Source organism: Eptatretus burgeri, chromosome 10 (genome assembly GCF_056783735.1).
Source record: "Eptatretus burgeri isolate ZD-2024b chromosome 10, Ebu_testis_v1, whole genome shotgun sequence".
Lineage (NCBI taxonomy): Eukaryota > Metazoa > Chordata > Myxini > Myxiniformes > Myxinidae > Eptatretus > Eptatretus burgeri.
In genome coordinates this window covers 12,804,902-12,817,410 of record NC_140970.1, presented here as the reverse complement: position 1 = coordinate 12,817,410, position 12,509 = coordinate 12,804,902, and the positions used below count along the sequence as shown (strand labels likewise).

The 12,509-nt window shown below is 40.7% G+C and overlaps 1 protein-coding gene across 1 annotated transcript in view; it reads left to right on the top strand.

The window, feature by feature from the left end:
• Window positions 1-9,704, top strand: part of LOC147017956 (uncharacterized) — a 666,861-nt gene extending 657,157 nt beyond the window's left edge. The window contains exon 11 of the mRNA XM_085899928.1: window positions 5,032-9,704. Within this exon, the coding sequence (XP_085756054.1) occupies window positions 5,032-5,304 (273 nt within the window). The 3' untranslated portion in view covers window positions 5,305-9,704. The remainder of the gene's footprint in view (window positions 1-5,031) is intronic.
• Window positions 9,705-12,509: the final 2,805 nt, after the last annotated feature.

Sequence of the window (12,509 nt, the reverse complement as noted above, 5' to 3'; positions counted from 1 at the left end):
TTACATACGTAGCATGTAGCATTGCTGTTCATCATGCTAGGATGACGCTAGAATGAGCTTAACACCAGCCGGAGAAAAGATGAAGGCAATACGCTGTGAGGAGAAGGTTATGCTTTGGGAGAGAAGGTTGCGATTCCAACATGGAGTCCAGAAATTTGCCCTGCAGTGGTGTTAAACTGCCGACTGGCTGAGTGGCACCATGCAGACAGCTGTGTTTCTCTCTTCCCTCTTTGTTCCTGGAATGACTGCTCTGTATTGGAGTTGGACTGCCTGGACTCCTGCACATCTCTTTCCTCTGGTTTGCCTGACTAATTCTCTTCATTGTCTTGAAACATTCCCAATGTATATCTGTTGTCGTGTGATTGATTGGGCCCAAAGATTTGCATAATTACGGACTCTACCAATTGCTTGATTTGTTTGAGGGCATGTATCAAGTCGAGAGGAAGGGGTGTTTATTTATCACAAACATATTTGCACTGTTTTACATCATATAATCCTTCCTCTGAGCATTTGCTTTTTACTAAATACACCTGGTCTCACAGTGGACTCCGCTTGTTCTGGCTGCTTCGTTTGGTGGTTTCAGGTGCTTGTAGTTCATTGATAAAGCAGTTCAAACCACCTCAGACCGTGCTCGTGACCCAATGGTTTGCTCAGCCAAATTAGATAGGTCATGGGTGTCTGTTGGCACTCCCCCTCCATCCATCCCATACCCCCGGCTAAATTTGTGGTCCCAACAAGTAATGTAACATGGCAAACAGACCCAGAACTTGCTTGGGGTAGTGGACTTAGTTGGCAGTTGCAGTTGTTTTGACACGCCCTGCGGGACTCGAACCTACCAGGCAACCGGAACGAACCCGTGGCTGTAATAATATGAAGAGACAGAAAATAAAGAAACATTGTGAAATAAGATACCAAAATGAGAATAATATGGAGATGGACAAACAGGAGCAAGGCAGTAAAAAGCTAAAACAGATAGGAATGTAAATGGAGAACAGGGGTATTAGGAGGCGTAATCAGCCGGTGTGCAAAACTTTTGCATGAGCATCGTAATATCACTCATTACTCATTTATTACCAGTGACCACACCATCAATTTGTTATATACTTCTCTAATAATCAACTTTTGAGATTGTGTTTAAAGCTATTAACATCAATATTTTGCCTAAGGCTCACTTTAAGCAAATTACATAACTTTGCTCCAGTATATGTCATAGTTTTGTTTGCAAAGGAAGTTCTTGTTTGTTTTAAATGGTACATATCATCTTGTCTTGGTGAATGACTTCATTTTTAACAAAAAAAAATTAGCAAGTTTTTGGGGCATCTCCTTTCGATTCAGCTGGACATGAGTAACCCTTAACTAAAAATGTATAGTTCTTCTATGTTCAGAACCTTATTATCATAAAAAAATAATATTTGCATGGGCATGTGAAGCTTCACTGCATATAATTCTCATAACTCTTTTTTTGTAACACCAATATGTTGTCCAGCTGTTATATTAAGGAGTTGGCCCTGACATTGAGTTGGCTCAATGCTGCAGTTCATTTGAGGCAATATTCTTCTTCTTTTCCTCTTCCCTTTATAAGGGGTGAGGTGCAATGGCACCAAGCTTCTTCCTTGGCTTGATCACAATATTCATCCACTTCCCTCTGTCTTCAACCCACTCTCTCCACTTTCCATCCACCCCACCTTCCTGATATCCCTCTTCACACAATCCTCCCATCTCAACCGCAGTCTCCCTCTTTTCCTCCTACATTGCTCCCTCAAACTATCCACTCTCTTTGCCATTCTCTCCACCCCATCAACACCAAGTGTCCAGTTAATCTCAGCCGGCATTTCACCAATCTCCCCATCAAGCTCATCTGCACACTGATCTCCTCCCTCTGTTCATCCCTCCTTCTTCCACCCTCTTCACTCCCGCAATCCTCATGACCCAGTTGTTCTCACAAACCTGCAGCCTCTGTTGTTGTCTCTCTGTCACTGCCACCGTTTCCATGCCGTAAAGGTAGGCAACATTACAAACGACATCAAAACCTTCCTCTTTAATTTCCTTTACATGTTTCTGTCTGCCATTACTCTCTCCACCCTCCTCCATGCATTCCCACCACCTTAATCTTCCTCTGCACCTCTGCTTCCGACTCACCATCCCCGGTGATCCCCCCAGATAATCAAACCTATTTCCCTGTCTGATCTCCTTCCCCTCTAACCTGATATGCATTTCTTTTCTATGCTGCCCAACCCACATCACCTCAGTTTTCTCCATACTCATCTTCAACCCATGTTTCCCAAATGCCTCCTTCCACTCCCCCAGTACTTCCTGCATCACCCACCTACTCTCCATCCCAAAACTTCAAAGACCCAAAACCCCCAATATCAAGGTGGAACATGGTATAAGAAAAACTGATTTCGGAAAATTATATTTTAATTTATTTATGACACATACTTTGGGAAGCGATTTGCATAAAGTAACTTCATGCATTTTCCATGTCAATTCTTCATCAATAAGGAATCCAATCTTTTTTTTTTTTAATGACCCCTCAATATACTTGTATCATCCAATAAAATAGGTCCAGGGTCTGTATATGACAACAACGGCACTCGGAGACTGCATAGTCTTGCCTCGTGCATTCATTCTGAACAAAAATACCATCGTTAACTGAATACGCTATGACTCAGGTCCACTGCTATTATGGCCCATATACCCGTATCATCCATGCACCCTATTATGTCACATAGTTTCTTAGCATGGGTTATGAACATCATAAATTAATTATTCACTCACATCGGGTCATAGATCAGATTTATGAAGTTTCAGATTTTTTGGATAAAGATTTCAATTCAACCAATTATAGCTGGAATACCTAACTTCTCTGATGATGTCATTATTATCACCTTGAATACTCCATTGGGGAGATGATGACATCTGCCAAGTTTCAGTTTTTTTGCTGCCATGCCATGTGACCTATGACATCAGAGTTAGCAATGAAATGTTCTCCATGGGGAGTCCCTCCTATATTTAAAGTTTTGCATCGATCTTACAAGCGGTTGCAGAGAAAAACATTTTTAATGCGAAACTATAGACGCGGAGAGACGCACAGACAGGGGCATTGCAATAGTCTCGCATCCCCTTCGGGGTGAGACAAAAACATATTACCACCATTATAGGCATTGTAATAATCTGCATTCGTAATATCTACATGGAATATTTTGCCACAAACCCGAATTTGCATTCCTTTGAAATTAAGATGTAATCATTTGTTTTTGAACCATTTTGTGGGACTTTCTGCCTGGGATAAGGCCTAGACAATGACAAAATACTCCAGATGTATTTATTATGGAGCAGAAGAAGGCATATTATTTTTTCCAATATTATGTGAAGCTCATTGAAAGCTTTTACATGCATTCTCAAAGACATGAAGATACATCAATTAACTTTTCTTGCAATATCAACATTATGAGGTAATGGATATTCAACGATGCAAGTTTATATAAATTAGTGTGTAAAAGGTTCAACAAAGTGAAACTCATGATAGTTCAATACATGTCAAAAAAAAGGTATTACAAAGAGTATATATAAAAGGAGCCATGCCGTGAGTGTGTTCGAGTTCGAGACCCATCTATACGATTAGAACCCTCTATACCTTTTGAACCCTTGACACCCCGAAGACCGCTTAAGACCTTAAGACCCATTGGAACCTTAAGAACTATAAAGACCCTGAAGACCCCCGAAAACGCCTAAGACCCTGAAGACCCCAAGATCCCAAGACCTTTAAGATTCCACATGACACCCGACACTTTAATACCCTCAAAATCAATTTTACCTTTCAGACCCTTTAGACACTTTTAGACCCAATTAAACCCTTTAGACCTTCAACACCCTTTAGACACCAAGAACTTTTAGACCTTTTCATCCCTTTAGTATCTTGACTGTCTTTAGAGCCCTTAGGTCTTCACCCCAATTAGACCCCTTTCACCTTTCAGACATGTTAGACAGCTTGTGGACCCTTGACCATTCAGAGCTTTAGACCACTTAGACCTTTTTAGACCTTTTTTGCATGCTTGAGAGATTAGACTCTTTAAACCCTCACTACTATTGGAAAGTACCCTCTCGTCCTTTAAACTATCTACAACCTTTTAGGCGCATACCACGCAAGCATCTAAAGTCTTCTTGCAAAAGACGGACTGCACGATTTTTCAGCAAGTAATGTGCAAACTCGACCCACCCAGAAGGTGGGTACTGTGCTAGTATATCTCAGTAAAAGGGCTGGCAGAATAGCCTCGAGGTATGCACCCTCGCCTCTGAGCTGCCTTACCCAGGTTTGAATCTTGATCCAACTACTGTATATACTGTCGTCCCGGTGCCTTGCTGACACGGCGATGCACCAATGAGTCCGTCATCCCTCGGATGGTCGACATTAAAGATCCTCTGGTGTCCTTTGCGAAGAGTAGGTAAGCTTTTGCCAGCACCCTGAACAAATTCCACATTCCTGTCCTGATTGACCGCTGTGAAGACAGTGGCAAACCACCAAGCATAACCCTTGCCAATAAACTGCTTCAGCATCATAAACGCTCTGCAAAGAGTATAGTACATACAGTATCATCTCATGTAAATAAAAAATGCATTTATATTTTTTCCTTGTAATTATATATAGTAATATATCGAAGATTGTTGTTTTTTTAATAACCATGGCAAATCTTTGACTATTGTGAGTCCTTTAGCATTCATGGAACTTCTTCAATGTTCCACTTAAGATTTGATCCTTGAGTCAAAGTGCCATTGGGCAAGAGCTTTAAACATTAAAAATATAAACTTTTTACTGCCTTTACTAAAAGTTGAACATATCTAATCAAAATGCTTTTGGTTTTGAATAGCTGAACAGATTTCATCAAAGATTTATTGGCCCTCATGATGGTCTAAAGGTCATAGCACGGTTTCAATGAAAAAAAAAGAGCATTTTTAATTTAAACATCAGGTGAGCACTTTTTAATACAGTCTCATCAAATGATAGTCTTTCCTCTTTTTTGCCGCACACAGGGCGTTTTTCAGGAACCAGAGCATAGCTCTACTTGTCTGCAATGTCTGAACCAGGTGGGCTACAACAGTCCAAGAAAAGAAACAACAAAAATGGATCCTCCAGGAAAAACTGTCAAGGAGGTGATCACAGGTTGTCAAATTGTTAACAAAGAGGAGCAAAAGGAAGCAATACAAGGCCCAGGAAAAACCAGCACTACACGCAAAATTTCTGCTCCCACATCACGCCTTTCCAAGCTTCCCAAGCACCGAGGCTCTCGGTCAGAGGTTTCCTGAACGATGGCATGCTGGTAGGATTTTACCATCACAGTGACCCATTTTCCCCGAGTCGTCACCTTTCATGCCAAGGTCTGTTTCTGAACTGGTTATGTACCTTGGCCTTGAGAGCACAAGGTGGTTGAGTCCTTGAGTGTCTGATTTCAAAAATGACATTTTGCACGACTCTGGCTCAACGCAGTGCCTTTGTTTATGCCAAACACATTTTGGTTAAATATTGACCTTTGGCTGCCGGATGGAAGCATAATTCTTCTGCTCATGCTCGAAGCAAAAATACGTAATACTACTATTCTGATCTTACCTTATGTTCCACATTTTGAATTTACAGTTTAACAATGAGTGCCTTCTCTTGCATATCATTTGCTGTGGAACATGCTCCATCTGTTGTGTAACTTGATGACATTTCCTGTGTTCCCATTTATTTTGTTTTGCCCCTCCACATGCCTTATTTGTATTTTAAGCTGGAAATGCATACAGAGTATTGTACTATTCATGTGCACTATATATTTTGAAAGACAGCATAATGAGATTGCTACGCAGATAACTATAGACACTATAAAAGGGTTTCATCAAGTATTTTTCCTCTTTACCCATCCTCCTTCCTTCCTTCCCCCACTCTTCCTTGTCTGCACACTCTTGATTTTGGCATATGTTATTGCCTTGGTGCAGAGTGTTTTGTCCCTCTTTCATTATCATCACTGTCCCTGATGCTGGCAGTGAGAGTTCCTAGCTTAGGCACAGACAGGTTTGGCTTTCGCTTTCATTAATAGGCCAAGGGATGGGGTTGGTTCAGTTGTGCACCCGCTGCCTATGTTCTCCATTCTTCATTTAAAATTTGCACAGAGGAAACCCAGCAAGTCTCTTTACTTGGGTGGCCTTGCACAGATGAGAATGAATGAGCAACATCAAATTAAACCTCTTGCCAAGACGTACCCCTGAGGATATTTGTCATTAAAATATAGGCTTTGAATTAAACAGAGGAGCAGACCCAGATCCGTTGCTTATTCGAATGCCAGGAATGAACCGCACTGTGCTCGCCCAACCACCCCAACGTTCCACATTGGTATGCACAGAAGCTCCACGCGGGTTGCCGGGACAGACAACTTTGGAATCACTTGAACTCATTCTGATCATGCAGAGCAAAGAGCTATGGAGAATGGCATATGATTGCAAATGCCAAAACGGTTCTTCAGACACAGGGTTTAAAATTCAACAGCATGTCGAAGTCTTCGAGTCATTGTTCACAATATGCAGTCAGTTGCATAAGTTATCGACAAAATTGTTTGGGAACTTGGGTTCCTGGGAAGGAACGGTGATGTCCTCACAAAGGTCATTGGCTGTCATCCTGCCTTGCCCTCAGTTACATGTGTGATACAGCAGTTTGAGTATCAACATTCTAAGTACAGCACTTGATATCCCCTACTTTAATTATTTTGGGGCTTGCTCCTTTTTTTTTTAATTCTGCAATGAAAATTGAAAGACACTGGTTTGGTTATGTGTTATACTGGGCAGAGTGCACAGGACTGTACTCATGATAATACAGTCATTTTGAGAAAAGAAATCTGTAAAAGTTTGTTGTTTTACACTAACTTTAAGGAGCAATGAGTCGTTTGTATTTGTCTGTTTCCCAAATTTGACATTTAAGAGTGTGATTTTGCACCAGCATTGCGATCGATCCTAAAGTTCTTCCAAATTATCACATTGCGGTGAGCAGAATGCGAACATCTTGTTCCATGTTCTAACACACAACATACAGCACCTGCAAGTGGTTGAACGCTCCAGATGCAAAGGTGTTTGAAGGTGATCATTTTCTGCTTGAAAATTATATTAGGGGAAGGTTGTCCAAGATGTGGTAGTGTTGACTTCCGGTTCGGAGATTTTTTTACAACATGTTGGTGGAATCTGCAGCTGCCGCTTCCACCTCATTAAAGCTAAGTTATCCGAACCGGATTTGTCATGTTTTCTTGTTATATCTTCGTCCCTCTATTGTTTCTGTTTCCGTCCAATATTCCTTGTTAAATCATACCTTGTTGTGCTGTATTTGTCGAACTTGTTATTATGTCATTCAAGGCCTACTCCTTGGATAGCCGCCGTGAAAATTATATGTTCTTTATGTTGCCGTGTTCCTCGTTTTGTTTCTCTCTTCCGTTTTCTCTGTTTTGTTTATCTGTTTTGTTTCTCCAGTTCATTGTACTTTCTACCTCCTCAACATTATCCTCTTTCTCCTCCTCACTTCAAAAATACAAAGGAACAAAAAAAACTTTATTTTTTTTCACTCCACAACAATCTCATTTTTCTTGAATTTCCTTCTGCCCCAACTTCCTGTACTCCATTTTTTTCCTCCCTTTTCTCAATGTATCAAAACAAAATCATCATTGACCATAAATGCTTCTTCCTTCTTCTTCTAAAAGCATTTTGAAATGCTTCACTTACTTTCTTTCTTTGTGAGGAGTACTTCTTCTTCCACATGTTCTTCTTCACCATATTCCTCTTCTTTTCTTCACACTATATTTTCCAAAACTGTCTGTCATCTAAGCACAAGAATAGCAGCATCACCTTTGTCCACCAACCCTCCTCCCACACCTACAGGATCACCTATCTCTGAGCCTTTAACAAAAATTCTCACCACCCATCTCACCCATGATCTTTATCTCCATTTGCCCAATATGGAAATTCAGAATCAGCATCCCCCCCACTTCATGTCCCCTATTTCCACATCCCTAATTACCTCACCCCCACAAAGCTTACCCGTTACCCTGCCCGCTCAAAGCTCCCCCACCTCAGTGTCCTGCACCCTCCCAACACCTCCCCACGCCACTAACTGTGTGGACCTCAAACATCCGAGGTCTCCACCACAACCTGACAGATCTCTCAATCCAAGCCGCTGCTGATAAAACCAAACATCATCTGTTTAACAGAATCCTTCCTCCCTCAGGACATCCTTGACTCCTTAGTATGTCTCCCCAGGTATAGTCTCCTCCAATTTCATGGGACTGAACACCATCACGGCAGCGGAATTGCACTTTACACCAATAACTCAATTTCTCAATGCTCTTGTACTGATCTTACACCTCCCAACACCCAAGAGTATACATGGCTGCGACCTCCCCTCCGCTTCCATCTCTTGTTTGTCTGTAGTGTATCGTCCTCAAAACAGTGACGACTTCATCTCCATCTCTCTCTCTCAGACAACATAGACCAACTTTTAACTACTCAACCAAGGCTAACTCCACACATGGCTTCCTGACTTCCTCTACTCTCGTTGCCAACATGTAGTTTTCAACTGATTCCTTTCATCTCCTGTCCCTGTCATGGCTGGAGTGACCAAAGGTAGTGTTCTGGGTTCATTCCTATTCCTCATCTTCATCAACGATCTCTCTGACTCACTGGAACATCCCCTTTATCTATTTGCTGACGACTCCACCCTCTGCTGTGACATCCTTCAAATAGGTGGGCAGCAGCCTCTCCCCTCTCTTCAGAGCTTGACAAAATTACAAGCTGGTCGAACATTTGGAATATGTCTTTTAAGCCTGAAAAATCCCACACACTTATGCTCTCTCTCCAGAAGGACCAGAAATCAAATCATACCATCTAATTTCTTAACAATCATCATGAGGAAGTTCAGTCCTTCAAAACTCCTGGGTCTCACTCTCAGCCATGTCCTTCCTTGGCACACCTGAACTCCTCTCCACCTGCAAGGTGGAGAGTCTCCACCTTGACTCCACAGCTTTATAGAGTGCTACTCTCCCCTTCAGCTGCCACCCCTGCCTAACAACTTGCTCTTCTTGACACAGTGGAAACCAAAGCCTTCAAGATTATTGGACTGTTCCATGATGAAGCTGAGTCTATAGGCATCCATACAAGTCAGTGGCCTCTCTATCTTCACTTTCACATTGCAGACAGATCGGTGGTCTCTGTTTTCTACCACCTCCTTTCTGGTCTCGCACCCCCTGCTCTTTCCATGCTTTGTCTCCCCCAAATTTCTGGAGAGTACACTTGGTCCACAATAAAAGTTCTTCCAGTGACACTCCCAAAATCCAGAATCACTACTCACTTCCACTCATTTGTTCCTCTTTTTTTTCTTGCCTGTGGTATCAACTTCCACATTCTGTTCAATCTAATTCCTCCATCCATGTCTTCAAGACAGCTGCTATCCTTGTTAACCAATTGTTGAATAAATATTTTGTGTTTCATCTTGATGAAGCTTCCCTTATTTAGGTTTACGTCTTATTATATTTCATTGTTGTTTTTGCACCGTTATTTATGTTTAAATCAAGGGTATAAGATGTTCCCCCGTTGCATAAGTCAGGCAAGTCTGCTGAGATTGTGCCTCGTTTTGTCTAAGGGTAGAACTGGAACCTAGTTTATATTCCATTCATAATTTTTTTTTTTTTTTTTTTTTTTTACAAAGGATCGATGATGAAACACGATGCACTGAAACCTGTTCTTGTTTAAGTCATGTTTTGCCAACATTGCAGTGATGGGCTTTACAAATGTTTGATGCACAAAGAGACCAGCAACTACTGTACCACATACTTTGGGTCCTTTTTGTGTTTTCAAAAATCACTGCCATAACTACTTTTTGCAACTACTTAATTTAAAAAGAGATTTAGCAACAGAAGGTGGCCTCTCAAAAACTGGTTCTATTGGGCCAATTTAATTTCTTATTCTTGGGTAATGTTATTACCGAATAGGCATCATGAAGAGCTATGGTAGGGACATCCCTTAAGGCTCCTACACCCTAAAATGGGACAGAGCATCAATCTTCCATGCTCTAGGAAACGCATACAACCTGTGAATTCCAGATGGGGTTTCAGCCTGCAAGGCAGCATAATGGCTTGATATGTTTCAAGGCCTTTGTGGAATTCAGAGAGGCTTCCTTTTTTGGAAACTCGAGCTCTACAACACAGTTTTGACTTAATATACTCAGATATGTTTCATTGTGGAAGGTGGATGCTCCTACAAATGATCTTTTCTGCTTGCAGTAGAACCTGTCACTCAGGATGATTCTTTCAGTTGCTATAAGATTAAGATTTCAAGATCAGATCACGAAGATTGTTTCAATGCAAAAAAAATTCCTCTCCGATACCTTTTCGAGAATATCCTCCCAGGCTCCTCCTACAGTCATTTCTTTCACTTCACCTTTACTATCCAATCTCTTCTCCTCCTTTTGTAAATACCTCCTGTGTGTTCTCCATCGATCATTCTTTGTCATCTTTTTCTTTCAGTCTTAACGTTTGCTACAAATAATTTCTCTTTATCTTATTATTATTCGCTTCCACAAATCATGTTTCAACCCCTCCCCCATCTAACCATCTTACCCCTCCTTTGCCCTTCCCTCAGCCCTGCACTCCAACTGTCTTTTAATTGTTACTCAAGATTACTTCTCCCACAGCACCACCATTTAATCTTGACTACACATCTGGCAAGCAAATTTTCAGCAAAAACAAACAAACTTTGGAGTGGAACGGAAACTATCTTTTCAATTTGTTTTCCAGCCTGGTGCAATATAAAAGGGTTTTGTTTTGAGTCAGAAGACATAGATGTTATTAATTGTACACAATATTCCTCCTGCCTTGTCGATGATGAAAACACCTTCGTTTTGGCAAAGACTCATTGCGTAGTTGCTGTATTGGAGCAGCTTTTTTGATTTAGCACAACACTAAGGTGCAGCACCTTGTTATGCACTCATTTTCATGATTTATTTGGGCTTGGTTCTTGTTTTGACTTTTTTATATTTTTTTCATTTTTTTGCAAATGCATTTTTCGGGTCAGCACAAGAGTAAACACATGCTTACCAATTTGTGAAAGTTCATAAGAGTCAGCATCCATTCTATTTTCCATGCCTACATCACCGGCTCACTACATTATGACTTTATGAACCACATGGACAGTTGTTTTATTTCAGACAAAAAAACATCTAAAATAATATTCACAAATATCCTGTGTAGAGAGAACACAAAATGGTTGTCCTTTGCATCTGCCTCAATAAAAAAATTTCATGTTGCTTTTTTCTCTCTCAAAAGAAGAGCAATTTCCTTTTGTCTCCAATATACCTTGTGTGTGGCCACGTCCCATGAGAACATTTCACACGGCCCTTTGTGGTTTGTTGTCTGTGTTTCGTACTGGCCTGTTTGTCTGTGTGTATCACTCCACACCACTCAAGATATTGGTTTCTTGGGTGAGTTGGCTTTTTCGAGATTACAACTTTGACAAGGAGAAGATAAGGATGCATTTATAACAAAGAAAACAGAAATGCACACACTCACGTGTGTGTCTGCATTTCTGTTTTCTTAGTTACAATTGTAGTAGTTATAAAATGTAAATTTCTACTTTCTTAGTTATAATAAATCGACTCCTTAGAAATATGCTCTTTTCTTTCATCATTTTATTTCTGCCAAGAATGAATGTAAAACACTTGCTCTAAACAGTCACCAAGCTGCACATCGAGTGAAATTGAAGCATCCTGATTAGCAAGCTTATGCCCAGTGCCAATGGGACTGTAGCCTGTGAGGTTGTCATGATGTTGTCTGCTGGGTAGTTTAGCAATTTGAGAGTAAATATTTTTATTATATTTTCGAATAATAATAAATATATAATCTATTCTGCTTATGTTCCTGTAAAAGTAAGGGATGAGTGGTACCTCTTCAACAACAATATGCTTTTAGCAAGCAACAAGGCCATATACTTTACTAAAATCTATATGAGAGGCATTCAGAGATTTTTTTGCACATTATGAATCATCATGGTAGTGAAATTTGTGTATGTACATATATATATATATATATATATATATATATATATATATATATATATATATATATATATATATCTTCTTCTTCTTCTTCTTCTTTCGGCTGCTCCCGTTAGGGGTCGCCACAGCGGATCATCCGTATAATCCGCATAGTGATTTGGCACATGTTTTACACCGGATGCCCTTCCTGACGCAACCCTGGTTGCCTCTTACGACACAGGGATATGGTACACCTATTTTAACCGGGGTATACACCATCCCAGTATACTGGTACTCATTTCGCCGACCTCGGAAGGATGACAGGCCGAGTCAACCCCCTGGTGTATTAATTCAGTGGCCCAACGGGGCTTCAACTCAGGACCTTTTGGATCCCAAGCCGCTGCCCTAACCACTGCGCCAACACCAGGCTCTTATGAAAATATATATATTGTTTCAAAATATATATATTGTT